We start from the raw sequence: 23,910 nt of genomic DNA on the forward strand, positions 1-23,910 counted from the left end.
ATGATAATTCTGTAATATAATCAAATATACATCTTTATTCAAATTCACCCAGCTATCACCAAAATGCTTTTTTAAAAAAACAAACAAATCCAGAATTCTATTACATTTCACTAATTATGTTTGGCTTTCAAGTTTATTTTAAATGTATTTAATTTTTAATAAGTAGCAAAGATAAATGGCTTAAAATTTTAAATTTCCAAGGAAAAGTTTCCTTCTATCCCCTGTTTTCAGTCTCAGTTATGCTTCCCAGAGGGTCACCAATATAATCACATCCATATTTAAGATGGTCTCTATTGTTTACTCATATGTTAGTGCATTAATCAATCAAAGGAGAGATCTTATGAGAATTTTAAGAAGGCAAATTGAAAGCAAGGACGTGAACAGACATACACACCAATGTTCACAGTGGCATCACTCACCACTGCCAAAAGTTGAAAGCAACCCAACTGTTCACCAACAGGTGAATGGACAAGAGAATTGTGGTATATACACACAATGGAACATTACTGAGCTGTAAGAAGGAATAAAGTACTGACACACAGGACAACATGGGTGAATCCTGAAGACCCCATGCAGGGCGAAGGAAGCCAGTCACCAAAGGACAAGTATTACATGACCTCACTGATAAGACCTAAGCAAATTGAGCAGACTTACAGAATTAGAGTCTATAAGATAGGTTTACAGGAGACAGAAAGGAAATCGAGTAGTGGTGGGATCATGTCACTATAGACAAAACCTATGATGAGGTGGAAGGGGAGTGGTTTGGGAGTGGATGCACAGTGGTGCAGTGATGTGAGATGGGTCAGTTGTGCTGAAATGTGAGGGTGAGCAGAATGGGGGGGGTCGGGATGGACTATCCGTGGGCCTGGGGGGGGAGGACTGGAGGAAGAAACAGGTGAATGCTGGGGATTTGTAGGACTATGGTGAAACTACCATGATGGGATTGTTCTTATGGCAAATATAGCAGGGGAGGGTTATTGGTGCAGGGTGCTAGGGGTGGTGGAATATGTGAGAAAGGGTGCACCTGCAGCATGTTTCTATAGAAATGAAAAAATATTAAATTCCCATCCTGAGGAGTACTGCTACATTCTCAAATAGAGGGGCAAAAACATCTTGAGTACTTAGGCGGTGTCTAATAAAAGAAAACAGACCAATATGTCAAGCCCTCAATTTAAATACATATAGTTATGAACCTTATTGTTCAAAAATTGTAACTTAATGGTTGCCATAGGTTCTGTGGGAAGGGTGAGGTAGGAGTAGGTGGAACATGGGGTACTTTTGGGGCATTAGAGTTGTCCTGCTTGATTTTGCAATGATAGACACAGACCATTATACATTTTGTCTGAACCTATAAAAGTATATGGTGCAAAAGGTAAACCATAATGTAAACTACTGACCATGGTTGCAGCAATGCTTCAATATTTGTTTATTGATTGTTACAAATGTGCAAGTCTCATGTAGAGTGTTATTGGTAAGGGAGGATTTTTCCGGGGGAGTGACTGTATGGGAATCCCATCTTTTCTATATGATTTTTCTGCTGTAACCTAAAGATTCCTGGAAGGTAAAGTGAAAATCAAAGTAAGACATTGGGGGAAAACACAGAAGAAACTATCCATATTCATGAAAAATTTATGGAGATGAGATGGACAATACAAAAACTTTTTTTTGAGTTGTTTAATATTTTATTTTACTGTTTTAATTTTTTGTTGGGTTTATTTTTTGGGGGGGGAGGTTTTGCAGCTGTGGTAGGGGAGGATCACTGGCCTGGGATGTTGGTGGTGGGGGAATATTTGTGGGCGTGCACCTGGAGAATTCCTCTATGGAATGTGACTCTGTTCATGTGGTCATGGGGTGTTGCTTGGTGGGTGGAGGCACACAAAATAACCAGTGGGGTATTGAATTCCCACCCTGGTGAGTCCAGCTTCATTCTCCCAGAGTGGTGAAAATCCCTGGAGTACATGAGCAGTGCCTAGCAAAGGAGGGTGAACCGATGTGCCAGGTCCTTGATATTGATACTTGTACTTAGGAACCTTGTTCTTGTGAAATCAAAACTTGGCCAAGTGCTATGTATTGCCTAAGAGTTACCTCCTTTTTGCTCAAACACGGCCTTTCTCTAAGCCAAACTCAGCATATAAATTCACTGTCTTCCCTCTCCCCCAACTGCACGTGGAGCATGACTCCCAAGGTAAACTTTTCTGGCACCAAAGGATTAATACCAAGCAACAACCAATGATGCATTTGGAAAAAGACCTTAACCAAAATGGGGGGGCATCAAATGCAAATGACTTTTTATGGGTAAGAGATTTCAAAGGGATTTGGGAGGTCATTCCAGAGATTATGTTCATGCATGTCTCAGGAGGATCTCACTGTCTGCCGCAGTAAACAGTGCCTCAAATTGGGATGCTCCTGGGCGCTATAGAGACATCTAGAAACTATAGACCAGGCAGACTACCCCAGGAAATCGGCACCATGACAGTGGGCCTTACCTGGAATATAGGATAAACCATCTCTCCCAATGTATCAGAGTTAGACACGTTTATAATTTTCCTACACATGGTTCTGAAAGAAGTATTCTTAACTGACTTGGGAGTGTTCAGGGCATGGAAAGGACAGCAGGGGAAAAGGCATCATCAACACAAGGTCCTTTTCCTTCAGAATCTGCACTGCTTCATGGCCCTTTTGCTTTACCTCTTACTGTTTGTAAGTCAGAAGCAATTCTGATTCCTAGTCCATTTTGTATGGCTGATCATTTTATTTTTCTTTCTGAGGGGTTGCAGAAATTTTCTTGTCTTCAATACTTTTTTATATTTCAGACACTTTTTTTGTTATGGATCTATTTTAACTCATTTTACTGGGCTCCTGATCAACTCTCAGTTTGGCAATTCATGTTCTTCATTTCTGGGAAATATTTTAATAATTTCATTAATTATTTCCTACCATCGGTTTTTCTCCTCTCTCCATCTGGACCTTCTATTGTTTTGATCTTGGAATTCTGGGATTGATTTCTATTTTGTTTTATATTTTTTCTCTTATGTGTTATCATTTTGTCTTTTTGTCTATTTTCTTTGAGAGTTCTTAACTTTGTCATATTGAAGTGTCCATTTAAGCATCAAGATGTTAAATTATAAAGGCTCTTTTTTCGTTTTTTACAACATTTCTTCTTGTTCTTATTTCGGGATTAACTATTTTTATCTCTGTGAGAAAATCAGTTACATTTCTTGCATTTTTTTTTCTCCCTGCATATTCCTCCTTTCTTCAATACTTTTAATCTTTGTTTCTTTGGTTCGTGTCTTCTATGCTCAAGATTTTATGGAGCTATCCGCTAAGTTTTTTATTTTCTTCTCATTATTAAAAGGACACTAAAAATTGACTTCAAAATTCTCAGCCCCTGGTGAAAACTGTGTGCTTTGCAGAAAGTGATCTGGGTGTTTCATTTTTAACAATCTTCAAATATCAGGCTTCAGATTCCCCAGGGAAAGGTCTTTGAATCACCTGCCTGAAGGTGAAGACTATGGCTGTCAACATCCTGGAAGGCTTCTGTAGTGGAAAACTTTGAGGAAGATAACTGCTGTCCACTGCATTTAGTGTTCCGTATCCATACCCTCCCGATGTGCCATGGTTTATTTCCAAAGTGAATAAATCTTCAGACTTCTATCAGAGTTATGTTAGGGTAGGCTATAGGGATATAGTGACTTCAGAAACAGTTTTTATCAGTCCTATCTATTTTAGTAATCACTGTCCCTCTCATTTCCAGAGAAACCTGGTATTGAGAGCTCATGTAATTTTGAAGAATCTCTGTGGTAAATAAGGTTATCAGTGTTCTTAACCACAAATGTGGGATTAACTTTCTCAGAGCAGCTAAGTCATTTCTCACTCCACCATCTGCTTTCCAGCTTCCAAAACTTTGTTGCTGTTTTCTCCTTTCCAAGTCATTCCATCCTTGTAAAAGTCTTTTAAAATAATTTCCTTTTTTTAGTACTTTTTGAAGGATTTAAGAAGGGGGAAATTAATGTACAGGCATTCAATATACCTTTGTAAATGGAAATGCAGCTAAAAGCAAAAACATAATATTAATGAATATATACATGCACCTACATAAACTTGTGTTGTATAGGTGTATGTAAAAATATATGCTAAAGAATAATTATACTTCTCTTAATTTGGGTGGGTCTTTAAGTCTGTGAATTTCTCATAAAACTATCTGTTAAAGAGATGTGTATTCACTTAATTGGTTGCCATTAGGACCACTGAGAAAATAGGAAGAAAATTTGTTGATTAGAACTGATTGGATAAAAGTTAAATTAAGTACAACTAATAGAGGGCAAAAAAGCTGAAAGAAGAAGCAACTGTCTAAAGGTGAAGGTACTCTTATTCCCCTTAGTAAACATTTCCAAAATTCAAATTGCCTCTATATACATTGTATTTCCTTATGTGCCACTAACATATCTTAACTTACCATTCTATAGAGATGATTGTCACATTCAAATTCCTCCATATTCTACTCAGCTCAAATTTTACATTTCCAATTACCTATCATGTCTATCTTCTATATATTCCACCAAACCATAAAAATCATCAGGAACAAAAACCTGTCAGAAAATGTCATGATCAATAATTCAAACAGATCTGAGTTTTTAGCCTGGCTCCATTGTTTTCCAATTGTGTGACCTAGGATGTGAGATGCACACACACACACCACACACATATCCTACACTTGTTTCTTTATTTGTAAAATTGGAAGCAAATAATACTTAGGAACATTATGAAGAGCAAATGAGGTAAACTATTTAGGAACATACTTTAGTCAGTATATATAAATGGGAATTCATATTATTAATATTATTACATTATTAGAAGGGAGACTTGGTTTGGAGGTATATTTTGCTTTTCCTCCCTATTTTAGAACTATTTCTCAAGACACTACACAGAAAAATCTACATTAGGGTTCTTTTTATATACTTTAAAAAAATATGTGGTCAATTCAATGCGTATTTAGGAAGAGATATTGTACATTCTGCTAGCTTTCCTTTATTAGGACAAGTGTAAGGATTGGCTTATCAACTTAGGGAATTATTACTCTAAAAGCATTTATAAGGGTAATATAGAAGTGACAGAAAAGTTGGATTTCAGGGGACATAGAGATTTTCTTTTCTGTCTACTCAATGCTTTTCTTTTCCAACCAATTTCTATGTGTCAAAAAATCCTAATCATTTTTAAAAAAATCTCTGATCAAGTCTGACTTCCATTAGGAAGATTTTCTTACTTTTCTTAAAATAAAATGTTTCTCTTTTCCAAAATTGTCACTTCACTTTGTAATTCTCATGTGACTATTTCTTCTTTTTACCTTATAAAATGTTTATGTTTTAGTCATCCTATACTCCTCCTAAAATAGGAGACCTTTCTGATCCTGAGCACATGACATGTATCATAGTATCATTTTCAGTGCTTTGGTGATTTCCTTCATATTTTGAGTTCTGTTACATAACATCTACATGTTCCAAGAAGGAGACACCAGACAGAGGAAAGAAAGGAGGCAAGAATGATGACCAAGGGGGAAATTCTAGGAAATTGCAGTCCTGTAGGATCCTGTGGGCCTGAAGCTCTAGTGAAGAAAGATGCCAGCTCTGTTGGCTGCAGAAGGAGAGTGAGGAGCCAGGCCATAGAAGACCTACTTCTAAATTACACCTAGCCTGCCATATGTGTCTGCCAACAATGTGAAATAGATAAACAACATTTTTATCAAAGCAAATTATACACGATATAAAGGGATACATGGAGAACATCATAATATGCAAATTAAGATCTTTATGAAGATGTATTTCTTCATGCATTGTATTGCGTTATTTTATTTTATAAACTAGTAGAGAATGCATTTGTATTATTGTTGTTTTGTTTTATAAACTAGTAGAGAATTTATCAGTGGGTTGAATGTTACAAAAAGCTAGTGATGGAAAGACTGTTACCAAAATATTGAGAAGTCTAAGAAAGCAATTCAGTTAAACAGTAAAACTATTAATATAATCTTTTAAATTATTTGAAATAAGCTTTAGCTTATTAAAGATGTATGGGCTCCATCTTCAACTGTGTCATCTTAATCCACAGCCATTTATTTATCATCCTTGGTTTAAAAATGGCTATTTTAAAATGTCACTATGCTTAACTAATAGCCTCTGTCTTCCATGCTGTGAACAGAGATTCTTAACTCCTACTGTTTCAAGGAAAGGTGTATAAATGGTGCTTAAAAGCATGCACTTTTAAGTCAGACATATGATTTTAGGCTGAAATCCAGGGCCTACTTTCTATAGGTTTCAATTACATAAGTAAAATTGGTGGGCATCGGCTGATTCATTTACAATTTTGAAAATAAGATCTCTATAACTGCCATTTTAAATTAACTGAGCTAATGTATGTAAATCACATAAAAATGTTCAAGTTAAAACATTATCATTGTTTTATTAATATTCAGGAAAATAGAGACTATTGGTAAAAATATTTCTCAGCTTCCCAAAATGGTTTTCACAAAGTTACCTTAATTTATAATGATTCATAACTCTTTTCTGTTTTCTCAAAGTAACCCCTTTTACTTGCTCTCTTTCCAACTTGGACTATATTGCTTGAAAAATTGCTTTCTTATGGTTTTCCTTGTCCTGGCTTTCATTACAATCTTAACTGTAGCTGCTTCTTAATCTATTTTGTTTATTTTCTATCTCCACATATGCTCCTTCCTGAAACTATTAAATACCAGCTCTCACTGCCCTAGTGCCATATCTTAATGTAACATTCAAGGCTGTCTATTATCACCCTTTCCCAAATTCGCTAAAAACATTTAACAATCTTAATCACAATCATTACACTTTGGTAGCATTGAATCACCTGGACTTCCCTGCTCATATGTCCATGCCTTTGTTCCATATACATTTTTCTGCTTGCCTCCTCTACCTAACTAACTCACACACAGTTCAGGCATTTTCTCCTCTAAAATGCCTTCTGTGAATGCTACAAGGTGGGTAATGTGGCCTTCCTCTGTGGTGGTGCCATAGTACTTTTTGCACAGTATTCTTTTATTCTTCCCTTGTCCTTTGTTCAATTCAGGCAGTGGATTGGTGCTGTGTCTGTTATGTCAGGGAAAGAATATAACAGCCTAGAATATCAAAAAAGCCTGCAACTATTCCAAACTACTAAGCTAGAAGAATTGAGAGGATTTAGGGGATAAACAGAGTTTTTGGAGAAATTATTTTTGAAATAAACAACAGCTTGTGGAAGGGGCAATGGGGAGGAGGCTGAAGAAGATGAAATGATGAGGAATAGAGAGAGCATTTTGCCTTCTAAAAACAACTAAAAAATCTCTAATGACCTGCACATCCAAAAGAATCCAGGAGAACAGCATCCTTGTAGAGACGGGCTGTAGGATCTGAGTGACCATTGGAATAGGAAGCAGGATTCTCTGTTATTACTTGGGTAGTCTGAATCTGAGGACATGGTATTTACCCCCACCCTCCCATCATTTGCTGTGTCTGAAAACCCTACCTAAAATTGGCAAGATCCCACAAAAGTGTGAAAAGCTTCAAAAATTGTATACCCTTTACTTGCAAGAACAGTGTCTTCCAGTGTCTCAGACATGGTAATGGAAGATGATTTTTAGGAAATAAAACCCTCTTTTGTGCAAACAGCAGACGATCAAGAGTTGTTGAAGAAACTGATGGAATGATCTGTGCTTTAATTCAAACACAGAGGATTTTCCTTCATAGAATTTATTGATCATTGGCTGTATAGATTTATGCCAAGGCTAAGAATTTATTTGGGCTAGAGCTGGCTTGTATTGGCTTACATATCTCTTCCTAAATTCAGGCTCATTAATATCGTATTTGTTGCTTGAAATTAGATATTGTGGGGGTATTGTAAAACATGGACATTGGCAAATTCTACAGCCAGTACATTTTACTTTAAACTGGTCAATGGCGAGAACTCAAATCCAGGAGACTTAAGATACTTAAAGGACCTTTCTATTAAACTGATCTGATGACAATTATCACAGATATGACTCAGAAGAATGGCTCTGAAAATGAATGTTCATTTCCATGAATTAGAATTAGGTATGAAGATGGGGGAACCTACGTATAGCTAGGATGTTATATTAAAACTTATAAAATTTTGAGGGGAAATTGAGGAATCATTTAGTCCAGCACACTATGACACTCCAGAGTCTCTCTTTCTCCTTCGAGGATTCCAGGGGAGTAAGAAAATTCATCTTCTGGGTCTTTCACCTTGCTGCAACCAGAAGTGCAGCACTTTGATTTATTTTATATATTTTGCTTTTGCATAAGATTTCCTCTAAACATTAATCTCCAAGGTTAAAATAGGTTTAAAAATCAATTATGAAGAAGACACATCCCTTTATTTAACACATAAGACCCAGACAATGAAAATAACTTGTGTATAAATATTGCTTGGGCCCAAGCAGTAGTTAAGACTGTAGTTGAATGTATTTTGCCATTAACTAAGAACATTGGCGATTCTGAAATTCACTGCTAGTTTACCAACATTCTGCTTAAAATTTCAAAGAAAGTAAATGTCAAAGTATTAAAAGCAACCTGCTTTTCATGAAGAAAAAAGATTTTCAAAATGAATTAATTAAGCATATTTTAAAAAATAATACTTGCCGAAATGGTTTCTTAACACCTTTAAAATATGAAAGGCAGTATTGTTGTAGTAATGTCATTTATTTCTTAATTATAGGAGAAATTTTATGTCTTCATTTTCCTCTAGATTCTCTATTAACCATATGACTATTTAAATTTTAACAATCAGCATTATAATGAATCTGAAGCTTAGCTAACCAAATCTACCTATTTCAATGTTTTACCTTCACATTTAAAAATTTTTAACCTGAAATTTAATATTTATATTATTTTCTAAAAATGCTGATAATACCTGAGACAAATATTTCTCCTAGTTTAAGTTTTTAATAACAAATAAGATATTTTTAATCTTTTAGGTTTATCCCAAAGCCTGAAATGTTTTATTTCACAGACTTAAATAAAATAAAATACTGTTCTTCTATTTCTGCTTGTTTTCTTAATTATTATATGGATCAACATGGTTAGTAGCCACTAACTATTGAGCAAAAGTAAAAACAACTTTATTTTTCTTAGTAATGTGCAAAATATTATCTGAATTAAAACACTTCAGAAAAAAAGTTCCTTTTAGTAATTATCTTAGTCATCTGAAGGAACAAGGCCTTAAACACTATAAATTCATATATAAACCCTCTTTCTCTCTTTCCCTAACTGTAATGTTTGATATTTCTAGCTATTAAATGAGATAATTATAAAATGATATGTCTTTAGCTTCTAAACCTTTTTCATCATCTAAATAGACCATATGAATGAACTATTACTAGGCAAAGTGTATAACTCTACGTATTATTCTAAGTTCCCAGTGGGATTTTAAATTAAAAGAAATCATAGCTCCTATTAATGAGCCTTAGAAAAGATAAAATTTATGGTTTGGAAAACCTTTTCAGATGTTGTTTTCAAGGTCAGCTTTTGAGGTTGGAAAGCTATTTTAATGTATGTATTAGGCTATTTCAGTGTTCTGCAGTCATAATTAGAATTATCATATTTCAGTTGAAAATATCAAAAAAGAAATGACTCTGTTGCCATATTAGTTATCGATCTCAAATCATCTAACTTCTTGAAATGATACCTCAAGAAGCACTTAAACTTTCCTTCAGCTACTTTGGCAAAAACTAATTTGCATTAAGCAGAAACTGTAATTTGGATGGATGAAATTTAACTAAATCCCTAGCCTTTTCAGTACATACCTTTTTTCATATTTATCTCTTTGTAAAAAAAAAAAATTCATAAGAAAATTCTTATAAAGTTCTAATGAATTGTATAAAATAAGGTAGAGAAGAAGTTTCCAAATCCACAGAACTACAGCTACGACACCGTTCAAACTTTCTTTTAATAATGGCACACTGAGAAAACTATTTGGACAGCTTGTTTTGACTGACTTCACCAACCAGCAGCAGGAAACACATACCCAAATCATTAAAAGTTCTGAAAAGATCACACTGTACTCAATTTTTCGTAGAGTTTGGAGTATTTATTTGAACGGTCATTGCCATGAAGTTTGTGAGGACTGAATGTGCCTTGCTGGTCTCTACAGTGTACAATGAGAAATCATATTTGTGATTGATTTATTGAAAAGTACCCAGATGTTGGTAACAAACTGTCAAGAAAATATTTTGCTTCCTTCTTAATCAAAATGTGAAATTATATAAGTACAAGCAGTTTTTTTTCCGCTAATGATATTTTTATAGAGAGGATACTCTCAAATATTTTAGGAATTTTACTTGGGAATGCATAAATTTCAACACTATTCTATATACATTTGCAGAGGCTGTAATAAAAACTAGAATTACTAAAGTCATTTTTTAATTTATTTCAATGATTTTAAGTCAATATATTCTATGTGCCAAATCTGTAGTGAATGATGATTCTCAATAATAATCAGTACCATTCTTAGGCATATACTAATGCTAAGACCTTTCATTGCATCTTCTCATGAAATCCTCTCAGCAACCACATACAGTTTAAAATACTATTTAAGAATAAGTATTATTATTTCTACTTTATGTATTCCTTCAAGTAATATTTATTGAGTTCCTCTAGTTAGATGAGGAAACTGAAGTACAGCAATTGTAATTAACTTTCTTAAAATCACATTTGTAGTGATAGTGGAAATGTAAAAAAAAGAACTCTGATTTCCAAAGCCCATTTTTAAACTACTAAAATGATATTAACAATAAATAAATAATGGCAAAAGACTTAAAAAAAGAGAAATTAAGAAAATCTATGTCAGAATAATTTTGCATAATTAAGACTTTCTATAAAATGTAAATATTATTGAAATTTGATAATTGTGAATGCATGAATGTGTAAAGTAGACAAAGTATAAATATTAGGCACCCTAGGAAAAACTTGCTAGATAATTTTTTCCAGACATAAACATTATTAGAAACTGTGTTTTATCAGACATTATTACACAAAAGGATGAGAGCAAATCTAGAGATAATTGATTAGTTCCCTCTTATTTTACCATTGGAAAATCAGGCCCAAAGAGATTGCATCCTTGCTAAAGTCATACAAATATTTCATGTAAAAGCAAAGACTAGAATCCCAATCTATGCTAAAAACAAAATTGCTGCTCTTTTTACCAAATCAAAGTTAACATAGTACTTGCATTTTAAGTTAATTCATATGTTTGTGTTATACTATAATCTTTAGAGGCAGTTAGCTAATGAAAACCCATTTTTTCTCTCCCTCTGTCATTATTGTTTTATACCTAGCATCATTCTTTGCCCAAAACCTTGACTATCCTATATTCTCTCCAACTGTGACATGGTACAATATTTTGAGTTCTTAACTGATATTATCCATCTCACTCTCCTTTATGTCCCTAAATTTTTGCAAATCTCCTTGAGCATGCTCAAGTTCTTCCTTTTGCTTTTATTAATCTGCTTGAGGTGTCAATGACTTTTCTTCTTATATATCCTATGGCAGCTGTATTAGCACCTTGTATATAAAAAATGTTTACTAACATTTAATTCAATTTAGAGCTACTGTCTGATAAAGTGTATTTTACATAAATTCCTTGAAGAGCACTGGATCAGGATTGAAGAATTTGAAAACACCTTCTTTAAAACCTTTATTTTGCTTTATGAATTGGTATCCTTGATTGTTTAATGTTTCAGCTATATTGGTTTTTAAAATCCAAGGGATTTTTGTAATGCCTTAAAGATACAGAAATTAAAAATCGATATAAATATATGTCTTTCTGTGAACAAATGTTATCATATCAAGCAATGCCATAACAGGATATATAAAATCTTGATTAAAACTCATTTACTGCGTTATCAGATTGAATGTACTTAAACGAAATCTTTGACATGTTGATCAGATTAAATTGATATAATCTCAGTTGAAATTTAAGTTCAGCATTAGTCATGGATAATTAGTGTCAGAAAGGATATGTACCAGCTATTCATTTACATAATATAAGCTTCCTTTTGGATTGCGTATGAATTGATTAAATTTTCTTCAGGTGTTGCAGCTACATGCAATAAGCAGCTAGTGTATAATAGTTCATTAACTTCTAGAAAATGGCCAGTATCATAATGCAAATCTCCAAATGGTAGCACAGGTTTTAAGGGGAAGAATTTAAAAGGAAAGAATCTGGGAAAGATCTTCACCTGGCTAGAAATATAAGCTATAACCACATCTTAGAGTAAGGTGTTCCCCACAATGAAAAGGGAAAATTCATAAAGTACAAAAGATGCCTCATTTTGTCCACTAAAATGTAAAATGGTAAATCTCGCATGATAGTTACTCTTACAATAAAGAAAATTATACATACATATATATATGTGTGTGTATATATATATATTTAGGTCATAAAATGAGAAAAATATAAAATTTGAATCAAATTCCTGAGTTACAATGGCAGCTCTGTGATGAACCTCTAAACAATAGTTCAACGATTTGGAGTTCTCATTTAAAGATGAGGGGGAAATGCTCAACAATGAAATCCCTCTTTCTATTTTATAGTCATAATTAAGGTGCTTTTGTATTTCCTTTTTAATGTATTCCATTAAACATTCAAAAGCATAATATAAAAGTACAAAAAGTACAATACTATGACATATTACCCTACCTATTCAACTGTTTCATTTTTCTTCATTCCTCTAGTGTTTTCCAAATGCTTGTACAAGTTTACACAGTTTTAATCCTAGCTTAAGCTTTTCCTCTTTTCTATTCAGGAAATTTAAGAATTATTTACCTAGCCTGTTTCATGACATATTAATTATTTTTAATTGTAAATTAGTAGCTTATTATGTTAGTGGTTTCCAATGTGTTTACCCTGAAGCAACAATATCAACTTCATCTGGGAACCTGTTGGTACTATAAATTTTCAGGTGCATCTTAAACCTAGTAAACAGAAACTGTAAGGGTGGGGTTCTGAGATCTGCTTTAATAAGCACTTCTAGGTCATTCTAGTGCATGCTAAAGTTTAAGAACAAATGCATTGAACAAATTTTTTCACAATTGACTAAGTTATTTCAATTATTTATTACCAAACATTTAAATAACACTGTATTGGAAAGCTTTGTTCAATAATTGTATTTTCTTTTTCTTTTTTTTACATTTTATAGTATGCTCTCTCACAAGAGTTCAAATATTTTTAAATTGTTTTTAAGATTTGTTTCAATATAAACTATCAAAAAATTTAAATTAGCTTTTTAGACTACATCATTGATAGTGTTCATTTTGTTACTAATATTAATTTTACTGCTTATTTTCTAATTTAAATTTTATTTGAAAATAAGTGCATAAAATTAAAAGAAGTGCATGTGTTTCATTTTAAAAAACAAGTAAATTGATTATTTAAATGCTTTTCATTTTACATATTTGCATCCTTCTGAAAATTATTTTTTGAAGACATTGTAATAATAATTGACATAAATAATTTGGCATATATATATATATATATATATATATATATATATATATATATATATCAAGTCCTTTAATCTTCATAACCCTATGAGGATATACTATTATTTCCCTATTTTACAGATGAGGAAATATCATTATAAAAGTGTTAGGTATCTGTTCAAAATACTGACACTTGCAAATGGTGGAGCTGTGATTTCAACTCTGAGTCAGAATCCACATTCTTAATCATTATGATGCTAGAAAGATGGTTTACAATGAAGACCTGAAAACAAACACTAAATAAAGAAAATTACTGTTTAGGTTTATGATCTCTCAAACTTTCTTTTTGCAATATATAGGTGCCACTACTGAGATATGTATATATATATATTTCTTCTATGTTCCTTCTTAAAAGGAAATATGGCTTCTTCTTTTTTTTTTAAGATTTATGTTATTTATTTCTCTTCCCTTTCCCCCTTCCTCCCCCGCATTGTCTGCTCTCTGTCCACTCACTGTGTGCTCTTCTGTGTATGCTTGTACCCTCAGTGGCACCGGGAAACTGTCTCTTTTTTGTTGCATCATCTTGCTGTGTCAGTTCTCCATGTGTGCAGTGCCACTCCTGGGCAGGCTGCACTTTTTTTCCAACATGGGGCAGCTCTCCTTGCAGGGCGCCCTTCTTGCATGTGGGGCACCTCCACGCCCCTGCGTGGCATGGCACTCCTTGCATGCAGCAGCTCTGTGCATGGGTCAACTCACCACATGGTCCAGGAGGCCCTGGGTATTGAACACTGGACCATATGGTAGGCAGATGCTCTATCAGTTGAGCCATGTCTGCTTCTGGGAATTATGGTTTTAAAAGCTGAAGGAATCATTTTTGATCAGTAGTTAATGTGCTCTGAAAAATAAAGGTTAGCATTTATATATTTTTATACTCATTCCCAAATGAAAGAGGTTCACTTTAGTGTACTTTTACTATAATTTTTCACAAATAGTTAAATAATATTCTCAAGGGAGACATTACCAAACTGACTAGAAAAGCAAAAGTGATTGAAGTTTCTTAGTCCTGCATTTGTATAAGACCCTGGGATCCACCTATGTTTTTCAGATGACAATGAAGATATTTATAATGAACAAGTAACAAGAAAATTGAGATCTTGCTGATTTGTTCTCTTAGTTATGAAATTCATCAGTATTTGTCAAGGGACAAGGGTCAAAACAAGAAAGTCAGCTATAATAACTTACAAAGAAATTTTCAAGGCCCACTTGAAAATATGCTTGCCCCCTACCTCCATTTCATGTCTTATATACAAATATTCTATCCAGAGTTCTGTTATTGTAAGAGTTAACATTTATTAAGCATTCACAATGTGCCAAAGATAACTCTGATTTCTGTGGATTACTACATGTAATAATTAGTACAATTCTTGAAGATGGGTAAGAACATTATTACAAATGGGGCAACTTGGCACAGGAAAGTAATTTATCCAAGGCTATAATTAAGCTACTAAGTGGCAAAATCAGAGTCTGAATTCAAGTTACTTACCTGTAGAGCCCTTGCCCTTAAATACCATACTTCGACAAGGTGAGAAAAAGTAGGGTGGAACAATGAGGGTGAATATGAAAAAGTACATCTGAGGTTTCTCATACAAGTTCTTCCTTGTATGAGAAAACAATAAATGATTTTTTGTATAATTCTTATAAAACATTTTTTTAAATCATACTTTAGAAGTCATGTGTTATTTGGATATATGAATCCTAATGATATTTTATTCTTTATCTTCAGGATCCCTGATCCAGGATGGTCCTTTTGGATCTTGTGAAAATAAGTACTGTGGTCTGGGAAGACACTGTGTTCTCAACAGGGAGACAGGGCAAGCAGAATGTGCCTGCATGGAGATCTGCAAACGGCACTACAAGCCTGTGTGTGGATCTGATGGAGAATTTTATGAGAACCACTGTGAAGTGCACAGAGCTGCGTGCCTGAAAAAACAAAAGATTACCATTGTCCACAATGAAGACTGTTTCTTCAAAGGTAAATGCAGGATGAACCTAATGGTGCCACTCTTCTCTATTTCTTCCTTCTTCTCAGATTGTGCCTTTATGTTTAAACTCTAGGATAATTTTATATCTGCTGGTGTCTAAAAAGGGGAAGGAAAAATTGTAAGTATAATTACACCAATAAACAACAAGTATATAGTAATTTACATGGGTAAAATTCTGATACTCACTTGCAGATTCAGCTTGCCAAAATATGACTCAAAATTTAATATAGCTTACAGCATTGTACCATATGGCATCCCAATCATGGCAGTTATCTTAGGGACAGAGAGTGGCCAATTCACCTGGCCAATCCACCCAGTGAAAAGCACCTGGAGTGGAGTTGAAGGAATAGTGGATGCCAGTTCGTGCTGTGATAACATCTCATTTCTTCCAGATTAAAAGTGGTGGTTTTAGTTTGCAACACATAATTCAAATTATATGCAATCTGTAAATACCTGTTAGAATAATTAACTGTGAAGAACTCATGCTAAACATAATTAGTAAATCCGAGATGACAGTAGTCCTAGAAACTAAAAGTACTTCTGTTGAAAAAAAAGATTTAAAATCATTTATTATCATAATAATACTAATTTCATAATTATTTTTACATGCTGTATAAATGAACCCTCAAACAGCTTTAACTTCATTTGTTATAAATGTTGTTATTGTTTGCTTGTGTATGCTGAACAGACTATTTGCTTGTTAATGGATATGACCAAGAATGAAATTCTGAAGAGTTAAACGTAGAGAACTTCCATCATTCTAAAAGGTCAATGATCAGCACTAGCTTTCTAACACTAGCTTTCTAACACTAACACAAATTTCTCTGAATGTTCCTAAAGTATGGTTATACTTAAAAGTATATTTGACATTTTTACTGTTACCTTAAATTTATGGCTGAAATATAATGTTATTTCACTTCACTCTCCTACCTAGTAAGATAAATTGAGATTTAAAAATTCTGTTTCTCAACTTGTAGAATAACATATTATTTGCAAGGTTATAAGAAAAATGGTGTTTATGGAACATTTCAAATGATGTTAGATATAAAGCTTGGTAATCATCATTGATATTAGAAGATCTTTGACATAATGTAAGTAAAGTTATGAATATATTTTCCTTACTGGAAAGTACAATGTGCATACTAAATGCACGTGCAAAAAATGTTATGAGATTAGAGTCTCTCTTTAAAGAAATAATATAGCCACTTTCAAGTTCTGTTTATTCCCCTCTTCTATCAAATATATTTTACAATAGGTAAAATTGATTCTATTAACACTGTGCTTTGAAGCTCACAGAGGAGTATTTTTCTCCCATTTTAAACTGAGATGGTTCTGTGGAAATGATAGTATTCTACTGATGCATGACATCATAAAACCATGTAAATAATAAGCTACTAAGTCAGCCTAGAATCATATTCTTAAGCTGAAGCTTTGTCCATCCAACATCAAGCAATTGATTTTATAGGAAGCATAATACTGAATTCATGTAAAAAATCTGGTGTATTTAATTTTCTACTTTATAGCAGATGCTTAGGTACTGCAGGTTCGGTATATAAATCAGCATGGAGATAGATAACAGTACATAGCCAGGAACGTTATCTTCTCTACTAGTTTGTCATAAAACAATTGTTTGAAAAACATTTTTTCTTTCAGACTTATAGCAAGCTGTTTTAGTCTCCTAGCTGATAAAACAAATACCATAGGGGGTTGGCTTAAACAACGGGAAGTTATTGGGTCATGATTTTGAAGCTAGAAGTTCAAAGTTGATGTGTCAGAAAAGCAATATTTTATTCCTGAAGACTGACATTCTGGGGTTGGTTGTCAGGCATCCTTGGTCCTTGGCTTTTATTTTTTTTTTAATGTATTTATTTCTCTCCCCTTCCCCCCCACCCCAGTTGTCTGCTCTCTGTGTCTATTTGCTGCGTCTTCTTTGTCCGCTTCTGTTGTTGTCAGCGGCATGGGAATCTGTGTTTTCTTTTTGTTGTGTCATCTTGTTGTGTCAGCTCTCTGTCTGGGCGGCGCCATTCCTGGGCAGGCTGCACTTTCTTTCACACTGGGCAGCTCTTCTTACGGGGCGCACTCCTCGCATGTGGGGCTCCCCTACATGGGGGACACCCCTGCGTGGCAGGGCACTCCTTGCGCGGATCAGCACTGTGCATGGGCCAGCTCCACACGGGTCAAGGAGGCCCCGGGGTTTGAACCGTGGACCTCCCATGTGGTAGGGGGATGCCCTAACCACTGGGCCAAGTCCGCTGCCAGGTCCTTGGCTTTTGTGTCACATGGCAATGTACATGGTGGCATCTCCTGGCTTCTCTCTCCCTGGGTATTTACTCTGCCTTTAAAGGACTCTAGTAATTGGGGTTAAGACCCAACCTGATTCAGTGTGGACACACCTAACTGATGTAACATCTTGAAGAGAATGACCCTAATGCCACCAAGAATGTATCCAAATGGGGTATACAATTCAATCCACCACACAAGCGGAATTATTAGAACTATGATTTCTTCAACAGACTTTCTCATTATACATATTATTAATATTTAAATTATATTAACTGTTTTATTTACAAGGGTTAGCAAGTTTTCCAGGTCTTAGAATGTATGGGTTTTCAGTTAGTTAGTTTGTTAAATTAGATGTTATACCTAATATATTGCTAACACAAAAATGACTTCATTTTGACAGAAGGAGAGTAAACAATATAGGCCAAAATAAGAAATTGTCTTTCTTATTAATGTGTATTTTGCCAAGTGTTGCAGAGGAAGAAGGTTCTGTGAAGCTGATGGTCTGAAATAGTTGCTATGATAAAATTCATTCTTGTGCTTTTGAATTACATTTTCTTTGGAAAAGTTATTATGTTTCCAATAATGACCCACAGGAAGAAGCAAAGGAAAATATGAAAATGAAGAACTCGAAATAACTTATGTTTAATTAGATATTTAAGTCTTAAAATACAAAAGTATCAAAAAACAAGCAAATAAATGGAATGAGGGAATGAGTTTTCCTCCTTAGAAAACATATTTGCTACTGATAGATCTAACAAAAATGATTATGAAAACCTTAAAGGTCAGCAAATTAAGACCCAAAAGCCAAATCCAGCCCAAGATCTTTTTAAAATAAAGATTATTGGGACATAGCCATACCCAATTATTCAGGCAAAAGCATATTTGAGTAGTCACAGTAGAGATCTTATGGCCCCAAATCATAAAATTTTATTTATTTTTTTAAATTTTCTTTTCCTGGCTCTTTACAGAAGAGTTTGTTTATACCTGCTTTAGTTTACTGTGTCTTAAAATTCAGTTTTAAAAATATTAGTGATCTTTAGTGTTCTATATATTCTTGACTATGGTTATGGATATACATGTGATAAATTTGTGTAGAATAAGCATATACACATATACATATAGAGAGAAGTACACATAAAACTGGGGAAATCTGAGTAAGATCATGGGTTGTATCAATGTCTACCTCCTGGTTATTATATTGTACAATAGTATTGTGAAAAGTTACCATTGGAAAAAACTGGGTAATGAGTACATGAGATCTTGCTCTATTATTTCTTGCAACTACCTGTGAATGTACAATTATCTCAAAAATTTTAAATAAAAAAGTATTGGAAACGTGCAGATCTTAAAAAACACATTTTTTTAAAGGTTTATTTATTTTATTTTTTTCCCTTTCTCCCCACCTGCCCCAATTGTCTGTTTTCTGTGTCTATTTGCTGCATCTTCTTCTTTGTCTGTTTCTGTTGTTGTCTGCGGAATGGGAATCTGTGTTTGTTTTTGTTGCGTCATCTTGCGTCAGCTCTCTGTGTGTGTGGTGCCATTTCTGGGCAGGCTGCACTTTCTTTCGTGCTGGACGGCTCTCCTTATGGGGCACGCTCCTTGCGCGTGGGGCTCCCCTACGTGGGGGATACTCCTGCATGGCAGGGCACTCCTTGCACACATCAGCACTGCGCATGGGCCAGCTCCACACGGGTCAAGGAGGCCCGGGGTTTGGACCACAGACCTCCCATGTAGTAGTCAGATGCCCTAACCACTGGGCCAAGTCTGCTTCCCTAAAAAGCAATTTTAAACAAAGTAGCACATACGTTGCTCATTACTTATTTTTTATTTAAAGGTAAATCCTATTATTTGCATATGGAATTTATCGGATTTATTTTGACATTATTAAAATAGATTATATCTACCCTCCTACAAAGGCATGTCTGTAGTTCCCTGTCTTTGGACCCATAAGAATTGGAGGCAACAACATGTGGACTTGGAAAAGTGTGGGGCCCACTTGCTCTCCGGAGACTCAAGATCACCCTTTCTACACACACATGCACACACAACATAAATTATATCTGTACAATCATGTCTATCAATTCATTTTTAAAATAAATTTAGAGTTCAGATTAAAAAACATCTGTATCTGTATTTACCTACCTGTATAGGTCTCATCTATAACACTTCTCCATTATTTGTGTTTTAAAAATTTCAGTATCTCTGTGGTATGCCAGCAACTAATATTTCTTACTCAAATGCTTGCTGAAATTTACTAATCTTTTTAGTGACTTATGATTTGTGGAACTCTAAGCTCATGATGCATCTATGGATATAATATTTTCCAAATTTATTTCTATTCACATTTATTTGATTATGAAATACCTGTTACAATAAAATACAGAAATTTTTTCCTTAGGACCAGATACTTTGTGATGATGCTTAACGTAATACAAAATTTCTCTTTCTATCTAAGGCCTATCTATTCATTTTTGTGACATGATACTTTTGCTTTAAAAAGTATCCCCCTGCCTTGCCCCAAGGGTTATAGACCTGCTGCTATTCACATCATCAGTTATAACAAGTGCAATTTCTTTTAAATATGACACCGGTCATACATAACAGAATTTATTCTGTTATGTCATACATAACAGCTTGTCATACATAACAGAATTTATTTACTCAAAATGTAGATGTAAGCTTGAGTTAGAAACTCATGATGTAATCTATGCCAACATGAATAGGAAATTAAACTTTATGAGAAAGTCAATTGAACAGAAACCTTTTTTGCTATTTACTGTGCTGAAAATAAAACTGTCATAAAGGTAAATGTTCTGTGCACTTAAATGTGTATGACAAACAGTAACAACTTGGAAAATGTGGTTGTTACAGCTGGATATGTGCTATTTGAATGAGGTCTGATATCATTTTCTTTTTCATTGATATAATCTAGAAAGACATTTATGTTCCGTTTTTTAATTGGTTCTTTCAGTTCTTTTACTTTGTTTTTGCTTTAAAAATAGTAATTACCAGGTGAATTTTTTAAAAAGATACTTAGATTACCTAAGTGATACATAAAAAATGTAGGGGAATCCCTCACCCCCTTAACTTTCTCACATTAACAACATCCTTCATTAATGTGGTACATTTGTTAAAACTGATGAACACATATGGGAACATTGCCACTCAGTGTGGATTATAGTTTATATTATAGTTTAAACTCTCTCCTGCACAATTTTGTAAATTATGACAAGATATAATGGCCTATATCGGTCATTTCAATGTCATTCAGGACAATTCCAATGTCCTGAAAATGCTCCCATATTAGACCTATTTTCCCCCTTTCCCTCCCCTCAGAAGCTCTGGTGACCACTGCCTCCACATCAGTGATAAAATTTCTTCTATTGCTAGAATCACAGTAGGTCTATGGTGAAATAACAGTAACTATACTCTAGTCCATTGTCCATTCCCCAGTCCTGAAGATTCTGAGTTGGTGATGCCCACTCCACTTCTAATTTAGAGGGGGCTTAGATACCATGGGACAGATGGATGAGACTATCTTGCTTGCAGTTCTAGACTCTCTCTGTTCCTTGAAATTATTGTTGGGCATCATCATTTCCTTGTTAGCTGTCCTGGGTGAGTGCAATGAACTGGAGAGTTGGTGTTGCAACTCTGTTTAGATTTAGGGCCTGACTGGCACATGTACAGTTCAAAGAGTTAAGTCCCTTGAATATAAATCTATCAACTCTAGTATCAACTATAGGTTCAAATAGAGGGCACAGAAGAGTCATGTGTAGGAAAACTACAACTGAGTCCAACTCTGTTATACTGGGGAGCATAAATTCTGAAGAAGGGCCCACTGACTGGGTGCCAAACTCCTGAGCTGTCAGCCTTGCCTATAGTGTCTGGCTGTCTCCAGAGCCTTCAGGAACCCTACTATTTGAGGCAGTATTAATATTTATGGTGACAGACAATGAGATCCTGCTGAGATGCACCTAAGCATAACCTCTGGAATGACCGCCTGCCTCACTTTGATATCTCTTAGCCATATAAAGTCCTTTGCCTTTACCATTTCCCCCTTTGGGTCAATGTCTTTTTCTAGTTGCACTGATAGTTGGTGCTTGGTAGTAATCCATGCCAGGGAAGCTCATCCCTGGGAGTTATATCCCACAGTGGGGGGAAAGGTAATGCATTTGTATGCTGTGTTTGGCTTAGAGAGAGGTCACAAGTGAGCAACAATGAGGCTTTCAGGAGGTAACTCTTAGGCAAACTGTAATACTAGCCCACGTTTCAATTTCAAAAGAAAATCTTCTTAAATACAGTCATCAATATCAAAAGCCTTTTAATGTTCCATCCTCCTTCACTAGTCACTGCCCCTGTAATTAGGGGATTCTTGCTGTCCCATTAGAGAATGTGACAAAACTCCTCAGGATGGGAATTGGATATTCTTTCAGTTATTGTGTGGACATCCTGTCCACCCACTGTGAAAACACACAATGAACACTTGAACTCTTTTATATGCTTTATAAGCATGCCCCAGGTGAACACCCTCCCATGCATACCCCATCACTGATAACCCACACCAATGATCTTCCCCTGCCACAGTTATAAACCTTCTGTGATCCAAAACTTCTTCAGAAAAGAAGCCCACAAAATAACCAAATAAAGTTAATAAGAAAAAAAAACGATAGTGCTAAAAGTGACAAATAAAATATAAAATATTAAAAAGAATTAGAAATAATAAAAAACCAAAAAAACTAATTTTAAAAAATTGGCAATGGGAAACGGACTTGGCCCAGTGGTTAGGGCGTCCGTCTACCACATGGGAGGTCCGCGGTTCAAACCCCAGGCCTCCTTGACCCGTGTGGAGCTGGCCCATGTGTAGTGCTGATGCGCGCAAGGAGTGCCCTGCCACACAGGGGCGTCCCCTGTGTAGGGGAGACCAACGCGCAGGGAGTGCGCCCCTAAGGAGAGCTGCCCAGCGTGAAAGAAGGTGCAGCCTGCCCAGGAATGGCACCACCCTCACTTCCCGTGCTGCTGATGACAACAGAAGCGGACAAAGAAACAAGACACAGCAAATAGACACAGAGAACAGACAACCGGGGGAAGGGGGGGAATTAAATAAATAAATAAATCTTAAAAAAAAAAAAATTGGCATTATGTCTTTCATTATTATAAGATCTGTTGTCTTGTATGTACAGTGACATTTTCTTCCATTTATTCCCCCAGTGTCTTATTTTTTTTTCATTTTATCTTCAAAGAAGCTTTAGGTTACAAAAAAGTCATGTAGAGAATACAGGGAATTCCCATATAACCAACATATCCCCCTCTTTCCCCTTTCTCCTATTAATAACATTTTACATGTGGGTTTTACATTTGTTACAATTGATGTACAAATACTGAAGCATTGCTATTAACCATGGTCAATGATTTACATTATAGTTTACATTTTTGGACTATAAGCTTTCATAAATTTTGATGAAATTTAACGATGGCCCGTATCCATCATTGCAAGATCATGTAGAACAATTCCATCACCCCCAGAAAGCCCCATGTTCCATCTATTCTATTCCTCCCTGTCTCCCCTCAGGACCCACATCAACCACCAAGTTTTACTCCTTGAAGAACAAGATTCATAGTTACTTGCAACAACCTTGAGGATTTGACATACTGGCCTGGCCTTCTCTATTAGGCACTGCCCATGCTCTCTAAAGACTCTTGACCCTCTATTTGAGAACATAGCAGAACTCCCCAGGTTGGAAGTACAACACCTTCTGTTCATTGTGTGGGTTTCCACCCACTGATACAATGCACTATGACAGGATGAACACTCACGTACTCCCTAGAAGCCTGCCCCTGTCCCACATGTCCCCCATGTCCATCACCTTAATCAGTAACCCTCCCTTGACTTGTTTGCCAGAAAAACATCCCCAGCATTGTAGTTTCAACCACATACTCTCAAATCCCTAGAATTCATCTGCTCCCTCCCACCCAGTTCCATGGACAGTGCAACCCTCCCACCATACCTCTCAGTCCAGCACCGCCCAACCCAATACCATCAATGCACCACTGTCAAGCCCATCCACTGCACAACTACATCCTTCCAC

The 23,910-nt window shown here is 35.2% G+C and overlaps 1 protein-coding gene and 1 non-coding gene across 5 annotated transcripts in view; both read left to right on the forward strand.

The window, feature by feature from the left end:
* The window catches only part of FSTL5 (follistatin like 5), an 849,524-nt gene that overhangs the window by 303,032 nt on the left and 522,582 nt on the right, over nucleotides 1-23,910 (forward strand). For all 4 annotated transcript variants that reach the window (XM_058276333.2, XM_058276388.2, XM_058276438.2 and 1 more), the window contains exon 4: nucleotides 15,283-15,531. In XM_058276333.2, coding sequence (XP_058132316.1) covers nucleotides 15,283-15,531 — 249 coding nt within the window. The remainder of the gene's footprint in view (nucleotides 1-15,282; nucleotides 15,532-23,910) is intronic.
* Nucleotides 19,728-19,858, forward strand: LOC111762412 (small nucleolar RNA SNORA38). Its single transcript, XR_002795526.1, has one exon. It is a non-coding gene; the product is annotated as a small nucleolar RNA SNORA38 (small nucleolar RNA).

This window comes from Dasypus novemcinctus, chromosome 1, assembly GCF_030445035.2.
Source record: "Dasypus novemcinctus isolate mDasNov1 chromosome 1, mDasNov1.1.hap2, whole genome shotgun sequence".
NCBI classification, from domain to species: domain Eukaryota; kingdom Metazoa; phylum Chordata; class Mammalia; order Cingulata; family Dasypodidae; genus Dasypus; species Dasypus novemcinctus.